Genomic DNA, 16708 nt, shown 5'->3' with positions numbered 1-16708 from the left:
CGATCCAGTTTCGAGACCTGGTTTCTTGAATGATGCAAATCCTTGGCCACGAGTGATTTGATGGTAACAAATCTGAAACAGAAATAGCATAGTCTTCCAACACAGAAGACTATCCAACAGCGTCGAAAAAGTGCTGTCGTCGTCTTCTACCCATGCTCATTTTCCCCTGCCAACAAATACCCGAACTCAACGTGGTTTATGCAAGTATATTAGCCTAGACATGCAGTTAGACATGAAGGCAGCTTCGAGAATGAATGGCATTGTATCCGCACATCTGCCTCAAGTCATTGCCAAGACGTAAGAGGGGAAATATGATAGCTCAACTCCGAAACTCCCATCAACGGACAAGGGGAAGGGGGTAAAAGAGGGTGCCAATGCAGCTTACCGCACACAAATACGCCCTCGCTCATGCAGCATGTAGCGCCTTTGCGGCCTAGCGGGCAGGGCTTGCAGGCAGAGAGCAAGCTTAGCAGACTATAAGAAGAATCACGAGGCCCCCCGCTGCCGGCGAATTACGAGCTGAGCGTACATCAACGTAGCAGTCTCTGGCAGAAACAAGAAATAACGCGGTTCCCCTTGAGGGCCACCCTCTAGACAGGCCCCCATCAAGCATCATCTTGCGTCGATAAATCTGCCCCCCTCTTGTTCTCGCTCCCCTGCTACACACGATCTGCATACATACATCGCAAACCAACTAGTTACCAACTACTACCAACTACTACCTAGCTACGGGCTGCCCCCGACGAATAACACGAGCATGTCGGCAATAGTCATCTTTGCGTACCCCCGCAGCTCAGCCTCAGACTTTAATCTGGCCTACTATACCTCCTCGCACATGCCCATGGTGGCCGATAAGTGGGCGCGCTACGGGCTGCGCTCGTGGAGCGCCATCGAGATGACGCCGGGCTCGCCACATGTGGTGCAGTGCGTCCTGCACTGGACCAGCGTCGGGGCGTTTGAAAAGGCCCTGGAGGAGGACGGCAAGGACATTTTGGCGGACATCAAGAACTACACGGACGTTGAGCCTGCTATCTTGAAGGGGAATGTGAAGGGGCAATGGGCCGCGTGAGGGGATGGGGTTTGTACGGAGAAGCGTGCCCAGGGCCATAGGCGGATCAAAGGGAAGAATGAACGCCTGGCGACTGAAAGGGGTTGGAAGATGGCGCGGGACTGAGCGCAACTTCCAAGTAAAGTTGAGAAAGGTCTTGATGTGTAAACAACCCCTTTTCATGGACCGCTTGGAATAATACAACAAAACTGAACAGTTAATATATACAATATTATAGATATAGAAGTGTTCCGTTTTTAAAACCATGTGAATGCATCGAGAAGAGTTTCTTATTACTTGAAAGCGCATGAAACAGAGCGGTGACTCCACCCTGAGCCTGTCCATATTCTGCTGGGCCGTGCTACTACCCGCCTGGGCAGTTTTCGTGTTGCGGTCGCAGCGCCGATTATCTCTGACTGACACACATACAAGAAGAATTAGGAGGTGGGAGATGCTGTGTCTCAAGAGTACCAGACCATTGTGCCGTTAAGCTCACGCGTGTCTTTAGGGCCACAACCAACAGGCCACCTCCTCCCGGGAGCCACTTTCGGTATGCAAAGGCATTGAATCCGCCTCATCGAGGCCATATTGTTGGCTGGCGTCTAGCTGTCAAGACTCGCGGCTATATTTAGGCATTGCTTGATGACGCCATACAGTCTACTACCATCGTGGCACCTCTTGTTCAGGGCGACGCCCTTGGTTAACCTTCGACATAGATACTTGACAGTTTTATCATTTGTAGACATCACCTGTCGTCACGTATATCGTATTGCATCACGGTCAATGCTGCATTCACAAAGACCGACCAAGAAAGTAGTCGGAGACAAAAGAATGCGTAAGAGGTATCGATAGTGCCTTTTCCAAAACAAGCCAAAGTGAGCAAGTTTCTGTTGTCAAATACATGATAGATCCTCGTCCCAGGCGTTATTCGTAAGAATTATGCACACTCTTTCTTTCTAGGGGCTTGCTACAAATATGTCGTTCGCTGTCAATCTGGTAACCGGCCTATAGCTTCTGGTTAATAACCAGGGAGATCAAGATTGCGAAACCGACGTGGACCTTTAATTACTTTGAAACGGAGACTTGGCCATCGGCTTTGCCCCTTGCCACCCACTGGGATCGGGGCCAAAGGCAGCGACGAATGCGCAGAGAAAGAGTGAGAATTTCACGTTGTCTGCGGAGATGGCCAAGATAGAGCGAGTGTGAAGTTGGCTTAAAAGTGGATGTCTAAGCTTGTTGCGATATCGTAGCTGATGCGACCATCCGTGAACCGAGAGGCTCCATCCTGTTCATTCTTTTTCCTTGCTGCAGTTGCCAGTAACTAATTCATGTAGTTTTCTTCCCGGCCCGAGATGGTTTCCTCAAAATATGAGGCTCTCTGGGTCAACTACAAGAACCGGAATAGCATAAAACCAGGCAGCATAGAGCGGCCCCCGAAACGGCCTTGTCGGCCTTATACTTCTTGGCAACATAGCTTACGCATGTCATTAAACCTAAAGCCCTGACCCGCCTTATGTGTCCCAGGTTGGCTCGGTGGGCCAAGCCAGAACGTAGAATCCTTCTGGCTGGCTATTCCCGCTTGTTCATCTCCTCGGAGTGAGGTTCGCTTTATCTTCCACCTCTTAATAGAATCAATGTTTCAGTCTGCCCTCTCCAGCACGGCAACTCGCTACGCTTCTAGGCTACAGGCTCTCAACGTGTCGTTACACAGGCCAATAGAGATGCGTTTCCCGCAACTCGGTGGAGTTTCAAACCAACTGGCAAGACGAATGGACCTCCTGGAATAAAACGAAGTGAAGGATGAGTTTGCAACTGCACCTGAAGGAAATTGGCAGCGAGTCCTTAGTAAGCGCCAGCCCCTGTAACTCCCCGCGACCATCGTCGTTGGTCGGGCTTCGTTTTTCACTCTTGGCTGCCCCCTTTTGCTGATTCGGCAACGGTCTGCGGCTCGACGCCGCTCAATCTTCAAGTATCCGATTCATCGAGAGATTCATCGAGACCTGAAGGACACAGAGCACAAGGAAGGCACCGGCATGGTATCGAGAGACATTCGCCATCATCACCGTCACCATGGAGGCCACGGCAGTCCCGAACCCGGTGGCAGCAGCATCGCTTCTTGGTCGTCACCTGTACGCGGTGAGTCCGGTGACCCTGGCCCTCGCTACCGTCGCCGTTCTGTGGCTGTGGCTCCATCGACGCCGGCGGCCTGCTAGTTCGCAGCTGTTGCCCGCGTGGGTGCCGCTCGAGATTGGCATCACCTCGGCGCTGCTCAAGTCCAACAGCCTGGCCTCATACTTGCTGTCAGTCTGCGCTCCTCTTGTCTCCCCGACTGTCCTGCTGACGCCCAAACACAGCTTCGTGCTTCGCCGCCGTCAAGGGTCGCTGTTTGGCCTCACGCCGCGTCACCAGATCCTGTACAATCTCCCCAGCATCGAGCGCCTGCTCGCCAAGGGCCACCACACCATCAACACCCACCCGCTGGGGCTGAGCATGCTGCTGCGTGTCTTTGGGGCCCCCGTCTTGTCCTCGCTGCGCCAGCAGTTCGCCCTCATCAACGCCCCGCTGACGGCCGCCGTCGAACGAGGCTTCGTCAACGACGCCGCCGCCACCCAGGCCATCCAGAGAGGCGACGTCGCCCGCAAGCTTGCCCGCCTGCTCAGCTTCTCGGCCGACCGTGAGCACCAGCACCGATGGGAATGGACTGCCAATGTCGCCATCCTCGTCCCGGACCGCCCCGACCACCCAGGCGCCGTCGAGCTCGACCTGGAAGCCCTCCTGCGCGACCTCGGCGCCTGCATCTCGATCCCCCTGCTCTACGGCCAAGACTTTCTCGACCGCAACCCGGGCCTGCTCGACGACTTCTGGAAGTTTGACAACGACGCCTTTCCCCTGCTCGTGGCTGGTGCTCCGACCTGGCTGCCCATCAGGTCCTTCCGCGAGGGCCTCCAAGCCCGGGCCCGCCTCCATGAAGCCCTCGGTGCCTTCTATCGCCGCCTGCAGCAGTTTGAGCGAAACGAGCCCGTCGACTTTGGCGCCGACATGAGCGACGTCAGCTTCGTGGCCCGCCAGAGAAACGACGTCTTTGAGCGCTTCGGCGTCTCCACGCCGGTGCGCGGCATGCTTGAGCTGGGCACCCTCTGGGGCCAGAACGCCAATACGCAGCCGCTCATTTTCTGGTTCGTCCTCTACGTATATTCCACGCCTGGTCTTGTCGAGGCCCTGCGCGCCGAGGTCGAGCCCTGCCTGGTCTTTTCGACGACACCAAACGCAACAAACCAGCAGCCGTCGCCACACGCATACCAGCTCGACTACGCGGCGCTCGGACGCAGCTGCCCGCTGCTAAAGTCGGCCCTGCTCGAGACGTTCCGCTTGGCCAACGAGCCGACGTCGATCCGGTATGTGTCCCGGCCCGTGACCGTTCCCGACGGCGAGCACAGCCACCACCTGCACCCGGGCACCTGGATCTCGGCCCCGCACGCCGGCCTCCAGCGCGACGGCTCCGTCTTCCCCGACCCGGATCGCTTCGTCCCCGATCGGTTCCTCGAGCTCGACGAGCAGACGGGGCGCAAGGTGCCGCGCTATGGCAAGCTCAAGCCCTGGGGCGCCGGCGTCGGCATCTGCAAGGGGCGGACCTTTGCCGAGAAGGAGATACTCGGCGTCGTCGCCTGTTTCATCACCCTGTGGGACATGGAACCGACCGGCGGCGGCGCATGGACTTTGCCTGGCTTCGTCCCCGGCACCGGCGTCATGCGTCCTAAGGAGGCCGTTCGCGTCGTCATCAGACGTCGCCTCTTTTTCTGATCTGCTTATATTGGAAACCGTGCGAATTAGAAGACTACCCAGCCCTCCATGTCTACTCTAAGCCCTGCTTGCGCCAAGCGATTTCAAAATCATCGGCGCAACAATCATTTGTCAAGTTCCTGGACTACACGCGTTCAACGACTCCCTATCATCTTCAGCTGGACCGCTAAGTCTACTGGCCTGCTTGTCCATCATCCCTCCACCAAGCCCAACACGAAGCTGCGCTCAAGCTCAGGCCACTCTCTGCTCCCACAAAAGGTCCCAATCGTCCCGGCTAGCTCTAAGAGCCAACCCACTGAGTTTTCTTCCACCACATCATACATGGCTGGCTCTGCCAGAACCTTGCTCTCAGACGAGCCAAGCCACCAGACTCCTCGTGGCTGCTTCGCTTGCCCGTTCTGCACCTCCGCAGGCTTGCCCGGCACGGGCCGCACCCGGGGCTTCCCACCAACACGACGCCATTCGTTCACCCTCAAGTACGGCAGTGGCCTCTGGAAAAACCAACTCAGGCGGCCGTAGGGCGAGACACTCGTTATGCGTCCGCCTTTGGATGCCCTGTGAAAGCTCTGTAACCCCTCGACGATGACATGAAGCGTCTTGATGCCTCCTCCACCGCCGGTAGCTGTTGACCCGGCGTCACCATTGTTCGAGACGGCTTGGCCGGTCCCAGTTGTTTGTTCGCTGCTCGATGCGCCTCCACCGCGAAGGGCCTTAGAGATAATCGGGGATCAACCCGATCTGCGACCCGTCGTGGTCGGGTACTTGAACAGGGAATATCTCCTGGACCGGGCCCTGGTTCCAGCCGTTCCCCGTTGATTCGGGACGACGGCCATTGTAATCAAGACCATATCCCCATTGGAAGTACATTTCCTCGGTCACCAGGATGCCGACGCGGCGGGCTGGCCCCCGGTCGAGGGTCAGGGCGTTGGCAGACGGCAGCTGGGCCTGCCGGGGCGGGAAGCACAGGACGACGAGGTCATGGGCGGGAATCCAATTAAAGGTTTCGAAGTTGCCGAATGGATTCTCGGGCTCGCACCACCTGTCATGTGCCTCATTGGCGCCGGCACCACCACCCAGCTGTCTGTAGTGCGCTGCCACCAAGAGCCGGGAATCTCGGCACGCTGCCAGCAGGGCGTAAACAGGGAGGTAGCCCGAGTCTCGCGCCCGTGTCGCGCGCACGCCGAATTCGCTGGACGACCAGAGGTGAGCCATGTTGCGCTTGCGCGGGTGGTTGATTATGTCGAAGAAATGCGCCTGGGGCCCGACGGGGGGGCTCTCGAGCCAGATCTGGCGCCGGATCTCGCACGGCAGTCTCAAGAACGACTCAAAGGTAGAGGGACCTTGTTCTGGAGCCGCCGCCCGCGTCTCCTTGCCGATCAGGGAGATTTGCGCGAGAACCCAGCGGACCAGCGTCCCGTGATGATCGATGGCGTCTCGCGCGGAGCGGTACTGGCAACTGTCCCTGGAGAACTGGGTCATGCAGTCAATCCGCTTGTCAATGCGCTTCAGAATCTTCCGGGTTTCTCTTGATTCGCTTTTAGGATTGCCACCAGCAAACTTGGTGTGGCGGCACCTCTCGACCATGAGTCGGGCCGTCTCCATGCCCGCCGGGTCGCTGAGACGTTCCAGCGTGTCTTCGTCCGTCTCGTGCGTCCCCAGAACGCCAGACTCCCGCAGATCGCGCAAGGCAATCCCGTAGCCTCCTCTATGCTGGTCCAAATCCTCCTGGCGCAGCTCTTGCTCGCGATATAGGTAACACAAATACTCAATCCAAGTTTCCAACTTGCCTTGGAGGCTCAGGTCGTGCTTGAGGGCAACGGACATGGAAACAGACGACGTGGGGCAGTTGAAGCCGTTGCGGGCCAAGTCGGCCTCGACGCTGTAGACGTAGTTGGGGAAAAACTTCGGTGCCTCCCTCGATCTCATCTGAAAGGCTTGGAAATTTTTCCAGGCTGACAACTGCTTGCGGAAGACCTGCCACTGATTTGGGTGGCTCTGCCAGTAGGACAGGATATCACGATACTCGCCGGGTGCTTCGACAATGGTCTGGAGCAGCTCGAGCGGGTGCGACGGCCGGCCGCCGTTGTCCATGAGTTCGTTGTAAGCCTCGGTCTCGCGGTCAACGGCGTCCACGTCCCTGGATGAGGTGGCCATGGCAAGAGGTGGACATGGGATGAACAGAGGGTAGAAGGTGGCCCAGGTGCCATTGTTGGAGTGCAAATTCACAGAGCAGAGTTTGGTCAGTGAATCGAAGGACGGGGACCCGCTCGTGGCTGCTTTACACGAACAAAGGTTGATAATGGCTGATGTGGCGTTGGCCCGCAATTGAGGTATGATTCCTGGGACGTTCAGGAAGCTGCATAAAGAGCGTACGGCGAGGCGTCTCTAGAGCACGCAGTTCTAAGGACGTACGGAGTGTTAATATGGTCGTTTCTCTATCTAGATAGGCTTTATTGTTTAACCTAGCTAAGAGCTCTTTTTTATATACTTACTAGATCTTTATATAGCTATAAATATTATCGCTCGACGTCTCGCTTCCCACTCGTGTCGTTTCCAAACAGACAGACAGACACATGGAGTTTCCCTTTTACTTGGCCGGCTTTGTTCCCCAGCGGCCGAGTCCAAGCGTTGCTCTCTCATGCCGCAGCCATTGCACTCTGTCTAGTCTGAGGGCGGATTGCGGAGGCGGAAGCCTTCTTCCCAGGCTGCACTTAGAGAAGGCCAGACTGGCGGCGCGTCGGGCGACCGGTCGAGCTTCCCAGAGACCGTTCCGAAGATGCCGCCGCCGGCTGCGGGGCGGCGGGAATCCTTCCGGCCGAGCTGGTGGGGCCGTCAGCGGGGCCGGCGGCGGGCACTTCCGACTCGGTGGCCGTGCGTGGAACTTGGGCAGCGCGTATTCGGTGCTGGGGGCCACGACAACGTCCGCGCGAGCCGGGCGTGGCGGCGGCGGTGCCTGAGGCGCTCGTGGTTCTCGGCCATGGCTTGCACTTGGGCTGTTCGGCCTGCGGCCGCCCAGCTGGTGAACGGACAGCGCACCTAGGTTTTCCCGTGCTGCCTGCTGTGAAGAAAGAGAGAGGGTTTGCTGTGCTGCCTGGTGATGGAGGAGATGGTGGGGTGTTCATGCTCTCTCTCTGAAAGACGCGGCAAGGCGGCTTATTTTTGATTGGACGGATGGACCCGACGTCTCCTAGCCTTGACTGAAATAGCCGAGCTCGTCTGGTTGTTCCACAGCGAGCTAAGTGTGTATCACGACAAAGGGTGCGGCTCAGGCAACATGCTGGATATTCAGTGGCTGCCGTTCATTGTACGGCCCGGAATCGTGCCAACGTGCGTTGTTTGTCGACATGGCGCTGTGATGGCGGCTCCGTTCTTCGTCCGTCTTTTTTACAGTGAAGAAGAGACGCATATTAAGGCTTCCATTCAGTCATAGACTTTTGCTATTCATCCCATGGCCGCGTCGGGGACGGCACTTGGTGGTCAAAGTCGCTATACATCAGTCTTACCATTGTTCTTCAACTCCATGCCGTCCAGGCTGAAGTCATTGCGAGATCCCGGCACGTTTGCTTAATCGGCGTCTTCTCTCAAGCCCGATTCAAGCCGGAACCCTTTTCCCACTGCTAATTCCCGATAAAAGACTGGCCCTTGCACGACTTGCTCCACAGCTCAAACAGAAGAACCCACGCCGACAGGCCGAGAGAGATGGAGATGAGGTCCAGAGACCGCAGCTCGCGGGCCAGCGGCAGGAGGAAGAGGACGAGGCAGACGACGCCGCGGTTCGTCAGCCGGTAGCGCTTCCGGCACCGCAGGTTGGCGGGCTGGCGGTGCTCGTGCGTCAGCGAGATGACGCCCATGAAGAGGAGCGCCACGGCCAGGCCGTGGCAGTGGAAGAAGTGAGAGCCCGGGGCCAGGTGCGGCACCGAGGTCGCCCGGTAGGCCTTGGCCAGCTGCGTGGCGTTGGCGTTGGGCACGTCCGCGGCCAGCACGAGGGCCGTCAGCGCCGACGTGGGCTGGGAGCGAAGAGATGCCTATCCAGGCATGGTCCTCTCCTATTTCACGCGGACCCACGGATCGGACCAAGGAAGCCTAGCTGTCTAAAGGACTCTGTGGACTGGATGAAAAATAGGCACGGGTTTCGTACCAAGGCCATACGATCAGATGGCGAACTTTTCACCAAGACGGCCCGAGGCTGGCTGAGGCAACAAAGAATAACGACATAAAAGTCGGCCGCCAATATCCGGCCCAGAACGGAGGTGCCGAGAGATCGGGGTCATATAGAATGGAAAGTTTATCTTGACTAGGGCTATTATCTTTGATGAAAGTGCCTTCTTTGATAGACAACACATACAGCCTAAGCTGCTAGATACTGTCATCAAGCTTATACAGCCGGTCGAAGTCCCAGAAAGTCTACATATTAATCTTTAGACATTGGAAGAGATTGAGACGACGCCAAAAGCACTATCTTTGCCTATGCAGACAAACAATAAGACGAAGACCTGACCGAAAAGGAAGAATATGGTCAGGCAAGATACTTTGAAACAGCACTGTTGTCACCGCCGCCAACAGAACTCGAAGAGTCACTTGTGGCAGTATTTTCGATCTGTCGTCTAGTCTCTGTCCTTGAGGGGGTGAGAGATCCGCCACATCCGCCGGAGCCATCAAAAGGTATCTGATTGTATAGGCAGACCAGGAATATCGCTTTAACGAGGCTTCTATGGAGCCTTTACCGCAGGAAGTTGTCACGAGGCTCTTGTCTTTCTCTCTATCTCGGCTTAGGTCAAGTCATGAGCCAGACTAAGACAATCTGAACAAGCAACTCGGCTGCCTCTTTGCTGACTTATTGTTAAGGAAGAAAGAGGTTCCATGGGAGAGATCCGCTGGTCAACTTGAGTGCCAGCGTCGGGCGCTCTCTTGGAAGCCAGACGTGGAAGGCGGCAGAGGCCGGCACGGCACGATGTATGGCGACTCCAAGACATTGGACGATGACTGTCCTGGAAGTCAGACGTTGAGACAACAAGGAGCGCCATGGCTCGTTGAAGGTGCATCTCTCCCCGGAATGAGTAGGTATGTATAACTTGCCGAGCACAATCAGATGGCCATCCCGCACTTGACCACTCCGTCTGCCAGACCCTGCGTGCGTGGACCACAGTGTCCCTTTAATTTCCCATAACTTGGAATAGCCCTCGATACGGCCGATCTCAGTGAGCCTCAAGACCGAGCCAAGTAGCTGAGAAAGACTGCTCCGGAGCTTCTGCGCTGCTGCCCCCGAGGCATCAACATACTCTGAAGCGCGATGCCGCAAAAAGGCGGCAGTCTGCGCAAGCGCAAGACCTCAAGCGCTGGTAAAATCGGCGCCTAGCACCTTGTTCATCCAAGCGCCGACCTCGGCGGCATCCGCGTCGCCCAAGCCGGCCTGAGCAAGCCGCTCTGACCAGTCACGTACGCGGTGCAGGTCAAGACCAACCAGGGCGCTTGCGTCGACGCGGTGACTTCCCCCTTGGACGTCGAACTCGTCGATTAGGCCGTGCCGAGCTTCGAAGCGTACTTTGAGCTGTGCGACGGTCAGGGCCTTGATGCAGAGGAACGTCTTTTACAATCCTCCTTCATCCTCATTTAAACTTTTGAGGAGGGGTGACACGTACATCAAATGGCAGCCGTGGCCGCGGGCGAGGGTCCTCTGGGAATGGATGAGTGCAGAATGAGAAGCGCGGCGTCTGTCCGTAGGTCCATTTCGGGGACTGCAGCTCCTCGTAGCCCGAGCGGATCCTCTCAACATCCAAGGCGCCGCCGTCAAAGTCAGCCTGGAGGTGGACATGGCCGTGCACGCGGCGAAACTGCTCGACGACTGCGTCCTCGAAATCGGCACAGTCGAGGTCGAGGTTCCGGACGGGGCTCCGAACGCTGTCGACGCCGCGGGCCTTGATAAAGGGCTCCGCCGGCGAGCGCAGCAAGCCCGAGATGGCGTCGAGGTTGGGGCTGCGCAGGAGACAGGTGCCGTGGTGCAGGGAGCGCAGGCGAGTGAGCTTGTACGCCGAGCCCGAGACTTTAAAGGAGGCGCCGGCCGCGCCGTCGACGACAATGTCGTGGCGGGCGTTGACGCGCGTCGACGGTCGTCCCAAGGCGTGGAGGGCGCGCACGACCATCCGGGCGTACCTGTCGCGGTCAAAGGCGGCGGGCGGGCAGATGACGCCAAAGTTGACGTTGCCGGCGTCGTGGAAGACGGTGCCGCCCCCGGAGCGGCGACGGACCAGCTGGACGGGGCCGAGGGCGGCCGGTGCGTCGGCGCCCCGGGCGAGACGCGCAAGGCGCGACAGGCTGGCCTCGAGCCAGGGGTTCTGGTTGCGGCCGAAGACGACCGAGGGGGCATTGACGTAGAGCAGCAGCACCGTCGAGTCGGGCGGCGTGACCTGGAGGAGGCGGTGCTCGACGGAGAGGTTCAGCAGCGGGTCGGCGCTGCGGGACAGGTAGACCTGGATCTTGTTGGCGGGATGGGCCGCCGCCTCGGTGGAGAAGGCGCGAAGGCTACGGCCGAGGGGCCCAGAGAAGAAGCGAGCGGGCGTGAGAAGAGGCGTCGTCGTCGTGCGGAGCCATGACGGGCCATGGCGGGCCACGGGGCGCATCGGGAATGGGGCGACTGAGTGAGTTCGAGGGCAAGTCGAGGGCAAGTCGAGGGCAAGTCGAAGGCAAGTCGAGGGCAAGTCGAGGGGAGGTCGAGGGCATCTCGAGGGCATCTCGAGGGCATCTCGAGGGCATCTCGAGGTCATCTCGCCATGGGACTCGGATTGACGAGATGAGATTTCTCCCGAGCTTTCCCAGCCCCACCCGAGATGTGCTTCTCGTCCTCCCCCCAGGGCCCCCACACTCACTCCCCCTCCCCTCTCTCGAAATGACACACATGATAATTAATTAACGGATAATTGATTGACGCCCCGTCATGCAGAGTTCGTCTCATACAACAAACCATTCGCTAGACGCGGCACATGCAAACTCCAACCCCCGAGATGGAACTAACTCGTTCGTCACCAGCAAGCCGGCCCCGGCCAGATACGACCAGACATTATATAACTTACGACTCGTCAAGACATGCATGCTGACGTCGCGCGTCCCCTTGTTGTCAAAGAGCCCCCCATTGTATTCCTCAACCCACCGCCGCGTCGTGGCCGACGAGTCTGGGGAAAGCCGCCACAAGAACCGGGTCAAAAATCAACGCCATGCCAGGCAGTCAACGGTCTTTTTTTCGCTTTCATCCTGCGCCCGGCCAGCCATGGTATATATGCATGTGTCCGTGCGCTTGCGGTCAACAGATCAAGGAAGAATCAAATAAGTGGTCAAATATGAAGAAAGAAAAGTCATAACGTGTCATCACCGCCTCTGCACATCAGTGAGGCCTTGACCCGCCTTGCGCTGCGTGGCCCATCTCGTGGTTCTCCAGCATATTCAATACGTCGTTTGGTATGTAATCAAGCCATCCACTCATCAGCTCTTGCTGCTGCAGTCCGAGAGCTCCAATGTCAATGTCCTGGCTGTCAAAGGTGATGGCATCCATGTTGCCCATTCCGACGCCCCACGGCGCGGGGTATGGCGCGCCCTGGACGTAGTAGACGTTCTGCGGGACGCCGCTCGGGCCGCCGGTGTTGGTGTTGGCCACGCCGCGGCTGGCGGCATGGGCATCCGCCATTTTGCCCACGGGGGACGCGTTATATGGTTCGAGGCCCCCGCTGGAATGCTGGCTGGAAGGGGTGTAGCCCGGGGGGGCAAATAGTTTGGGCCCCTCGCCCTCGTCCGACATGCCGTCGTAGCTCGACGTCAACTGTCCGGAGGCGGGCCTGCCCGCAATGGCCGACAGCCTGCGAGGCTTGGCGAACCGAGGCGAGTGGCGCGCCGCCGACGTGTTGGCCTGGGGAATCGCGGGGGGGTACATGGCCCCGGCCTCTGCGGGGAGGCTCTGCCTGATTGGGTCGTAAACCATGTTGCCGGGCGGGGTGCTGGCCTGCGCGGCCACGCCCGCCATGGGCGGCTGCTGCTGCGCCGGCGGCATCATGTTGGCGTTCCAATTCTGGTACATGAGCGTGAGGTTGGAGTTTGGCGAGTTGGCCGTCCCAGCCAAGCTCCACGCGATGGGCGGTGGGCCCCCCATCTTGGGAGACGCATGGTTGTGCTCCCCGCCGATGCCTGCCCGCGATGGAGGCGCCTTTGTGCTCTCGTACTCCTCCGACGTGTACGTCTCGCAGTCCCAGATGCCCTTTGACTTTTGGTCGAGGGCGGTCAGGATATACTTGACGCCGCCCCAATACGTGTGTAGCTGCTGCAGGGAGTTGTAGCAGCGTTGGTAGTTTTGGTTGGCGGCCGAGGCAAGGAGCGAGTGCCGCGAGGGCTTCGAGGAGCCCGCAGCGGCGACCTTGGCGCGGTCCTTGTTACGGCTCGAAGGGGCCCCAGAGTGCGGCGGAGATCCCTCTCTCGATGGGCCGGCCGAGGCGTTGGCGCTCGACTCCATGAGGAAAGCACAGGCCGCGATGTAAATGGGCTGGCTGGTGAAGGGGTTCCCGATGAAGCTCTTGGGGTCGATGAGGTCCGCAAAGGCCAGGATGTCGCAGATGGTCTTGGCGCTGCTCATGCTGAGCTCCCGGCTGTCCGAGAGAAGCTGCAGCTCGCTCCGCAGCTCGCCGAACGGGGTCAAGAGCGTGGGCTGGTGGAGGACGATGAAGAGGGCGTGGAACCAAAAGTGCAGCAGGATAAACGTCGTGCCCTGCCCGACACTGAGGTAGGCCTTGAAGTTGCTGACGTTGAACTGCAGCCGGGCGTCCCAGTTCTTGTACAGCCTCGTCAGGTATTGCTCCATCTTGGAGAGCTTGCTCCACTTCTCCTGGGTCAGGTCCTGGATGCCATGGATGTTGTTGAGGACGTCCGACACTCGGCCGTAGAGGTGGATGATCTCGAGGAAGATGGGAAACAGGGCGGGCCAGCCCGTGGCCGGGTCGATGGAGGGCTCGGGGAAGGGCAGCTCAAAGTCGTCCTCGCGAAAGGTGACGGGGCGGCCGGTTCCCGAGGAGATGACGCGGTCGAGGATGAAGACGGCCCAGAAGGTATCGATGCGCTCCTGCTCAACCTCCCGCTGCTCGTCCGGGGTCAGCGTGTCCACCTCGTCGTGCTTCTTCTCCTCTGGACTCTCCGACTCGCCGTTGACGCGACTGCGGTGCCGCATGTACCAGGGGTCCTTTTCGCCCTGGTACTGGATACCGACTCGTTTCTGGAGGCCGAGGTCGACGGCCATGCGGATGGCTAGGCCCAGGTACATCCACAGGGCGCTGTCCTGGTTTGCGCCGAAGCCCTCGTAGGCCATGAGGAGACAGGCCTGAACGGCGCCGACCGAGGGGCAGGGGAAGGTGTCGACGGTGGCGTGCTTTGCTCTCAGGGCAAAGACTTGGCCGCGCTCGGTCTTGGGCATCTTGTCGTTGCCGCCCGTCAGGACGGGTGCGTCGGAGAAGCGGGCGGCGAGGGCGCAGATGGCGTCGACGAGGATGGGCTCGACGCGCTTTTCCATGACGAGGCGCAGGAACTTGGGCTGCTTCAAGAAGGGGTAGTTGCATCCGAGGTGGAGGAAGAAGGTCTTGACGAGGCCGATGATGAGGGGGTGGACCGGGGCGGGGCTGCTGGGGTCGTAGGCGGGCAAGTCCTCGACGGCGACGTCGCTGCCGGCGGCGCAACTGCTTCCCCGGACGCCGCTCGGGGTGGAGAGGGGAGAGGCGCCGGACTGCGAGCCACCGGTGGAGCGGCGCCTGTCGCGGACGGAGACGACCATTTGCTTGAAGCCGGGGACGATGGCGGTGGGGCCAAAATAGCGAAAGTAGGGGATGCGGTGGTTGTGATTTCGGCGGAGGGTGGGCGAGGTGGGGGTGTCGTCGGTGTTGGCCGAGGGGAGAGAGCGATGGCGCGAGGGCGGCGGCGAGGCCTTGGCGGCGTCGGCATCCTGTTCGGAGTCGAGGGGCCGAGGAGGGCCGGGCGGGGGCTGCGAGGCCGGGGCGCGGGCCGTCGAGGCGGGCGGACGAGGTTCGGGGGGGATGGGGTTCTTGTCCTGGTCATCGGCGCTGTCATCGATCAAGGGGCCATCCTCTTCATCGGCTTGCTTGTTGGGCTCGGGCGGGTCGGCGCCGTCTTTCCTGGCATCCTCGGGGTATCCCAGGCACTGGTGGCCGTTCTTGGTGCAGGTGGAGCAGATGGGCCTCTCGCCAGCACATCTCGTCTTTCGTCGGCGGCAGGTCAAGCATCTGGGGGCTCAGGTCAGCGAGGGACGTCGAGTGTCGAAGGGCGGACGAGAGTGGGACACGGCGGCGCAGTGCGGGGTGGAGCCGGAGGCGGGCGGAGGCGGAAAAAAGAGGAAAGAAAAAGACCAAACGTACGCTGCATTGATTCTGCGGCGCTTCGAGGGGGGCTGGCCTTGGTTGTTGACGAAGCGGATCTGGCGCAGGGGAGGAGGAGGAGGGGCGGAGTCGGGCTTGTTGAGCAGAGTGGCCATGGCTCTCGCAGAAGTTGCAGAGCATGGCGGTGGTGCCAAAGTGGAGGCGGGTCGAGTCCAAGGCAGCGGGGAAGCTGGCGGGATTGTCGTCGGGTCGGGGTGGGGGTATTGTTATAGGTATGATGGCTTGGGGAGCAAGCGAGGGCGCCACAGCGGCAGAGGCGACAGCATCTGTCGGTCGACTTGCAGGATTTTTAGCAGCCGTCGGAGACGTCGCCCGACATGGTTGACGAGGGCGAGAGACAGAGGGTGGAGATTAAAGCGAGCTGGCGGTTGGGGCTTCCAGAAGGGGAGGACGAGGGCGGCGGCCGTGGAGGAGAAGAGGGGAGAGAAGAAGAGGGAAGAAGCGAGGATTGGATGCCAGCTGCGGTGGTGGTGGTGGTGGTGGTGGTGGCAGCAGCGCGGCGGTGGTGGAGGAGATGAGTGATGATGGTGATGGGGGGGATGCATGGTGGCATGGTGGAGGGAAAAGAGGGAAAAATGGGTGTGGCGACCGGGATCCAGTGGGTGACGGGTCACAATCGGCAGTGACCTGCGCTGGAGGAGGAGGAGGGAGGCCGTGTGCCAGGGCCAGGGCCCCTGTATGTACTGTAGGTTTGTGAGGGGGGGGGGTTGAGTCAGCAGCTGTACGTACATAACTGTGCTTGTCTGCAATTACAGTACGGATAGCATATCCAGTATAAGTTATAGGTAGGTTAGTACTCGGGGATGGCGGATGGATGGCCAGCTACTGTACCTAGGCAGGTAACTTACGAGGAGGAAGCGTGTATGTACAGTATGTACAGTGGTCGACGAGAAACACGGCTGCTAAGAAAGCACTCGTGTCAAATAATAAATAGTCGTCGCCGGGCGAGTTCCGGTTCACCAGTGGCCCCCCCTCTCCCCTTCAGAGCAGCAAGGCCCAACGAGGTGCCAGTAGGTGCCTCATCTCGGCAGCACATGAGCAGCAGCAAGCACCCCCACTAACAGCCACTACCAACGGACCCCGCCGCCCGTCCCGCCGCCCGTCCCTCCGCCCGAGTCTCAAGTATAGAAGCTTCCGGGCGGCGCTTCTAGGGCCGCTTGGGCACACACACCTACCTGGGCTTGTTCATTAGCTAGCTAATTATTAGTAGCTGCCCAGAGACATTCAACAAGCCGCACGTGGCGCCGTAAAACATTCTTCACTATAAGCACGAGTCAGCGGGGGTCGTCGGGTATAGCACACAGCACTACGAATCATACCCGAGAACAATAAGCCACATGCATCCATCCATCTGGGTATGATACATACAGTACACACCTACAGTACCTACATACAGCACATACAGTACATGCAGCACAAGAGGCGACGGCCAACTCGCAACCAC

The 16708-nt window shown here is 59.2% G+C and overlaps 6 protein-coding genes across 6 annotated transcripts; 2 read left to right on the top strand and 4 right to left on the bottom strand.

Annotated features, from left to right (window-relative positions):
• Positions 1-757: 757 nt before the first annotated feature.
• HRG_01690 (uncharacterized protein) lies at positions 758-1069 on the top strand (the record flags this gene model as incomplete). The annotated part of the gene is made up of 1 exon (XM_044860161.1): positions 758-1069. One exon carries the CDS (start codon positions 758-760, stop codon positions 1067-1069), a length of 312 nt encoding a protein of 103 aa, XP_044723794.1.
• A 2049-nt stretch (positions 1070-3118) lies between these two features.
• HRG_01689 (cytochrome p450 domain-containing protein) lies at positions 3119-4849 on the top strand (the record flags this gene model as incomplete). The annotated part of the gene is made up of 1 exon (XM_044860160.1): positions 3119-4849. One exon carries the CDS (start codon positions 3119-3121, stop codon positions 4847-4849), a length of 1731 nt encoding a protein of 576 aa, XP_044723793.1.
• A 711-nt stretch (positions 4850-5560) lies between these two features.
• On the bottom strand, positions 5561-7003 carry HRG_01688 (uncharacterized protein; the record flags this gene model as incomplete). The annotated part of the gene is made up of 1 exon (XM_044860159.1): positions 5561-7003. One exon carries the CDS (start codon positions 7001-7003, stop codon positions 5561-5563), a length of 1443 nt encoding a protein of 480 aa, XP_044723792.1.
• Positions 7004-8466: 1463 nt separating this feature from the next.
• Positions 8467-8700, bottom strand: HRG_01687 (uncharacterized protein; the record flags this gene model as incomplete). The annotated part of the gene is made up of 1 exon (XM_044860158.1): positions 8467-8700. One exon carries the CDS (start codon positions 8698-8700, stop codon positions 8467-8469), a length of 234 nt encoding a protein of 77 aa, XP_044723791.1.
• Positions 8701-10178: 1478 nt separating this feature from the next.
• HRG_01686 (Biotin/lipoate A/B protein ligase) lies at positions 10179-11466 on the bottom strand (the record flags this gene model as incomplete). Its single annotated transcript, XM_044860157.1, has 2 exons — positions 10179-10397; positions 10489-11466. 2 exons carry the CDS (start codon positions 11464-11466, stop codon positions 10179-10181), a joined length of 1197 nt encoding a protein of 398 aa, XP_044723790.1.
• A 758-nt stretch (positions 11467-12224) lies between these two features.
• On the bottom strand, positions 12225-15359 carry HRG_01685 (fungal specific transcription factor domain-containing protein; the record flags this gene model as incomplete). The annotated part of the gene is made up of 2 exons (XM_044860156.1): positions 12225-15111; positions 15244-15359. 2 exons carry the CDS (start codon positions 15357-15359, stop codon positions 12225-12227), a joined length of 3003 nt encoding a protein of 1000 aa, XP_044723789.1.
• Between the last annotated feature and the right edge of the window lie 1349 nt (positions 15360-16708).

This window comes from Hirsutella rhossiliensis, assembly GCF_020360975.1.
Source record: "Hirsutella rhossiliensis strain HR02 chromosome Unknown scaffold00002, whole genome shotgun sequence".
NCBI classification, from domain to species: domain Eukaryota; kingdom Fungi; phylum Ascomycota; class Sordariomycetes; order Hypocreales; family Ophiocordycipitaceae; genus Hirsutella; species Hirsutella rhossiliensis.
The sequence above is the reverse complement of the archived record's forward strand: the minus strand, read 5'-3'. Positions and strand labels throughout refer to the sequence as shown.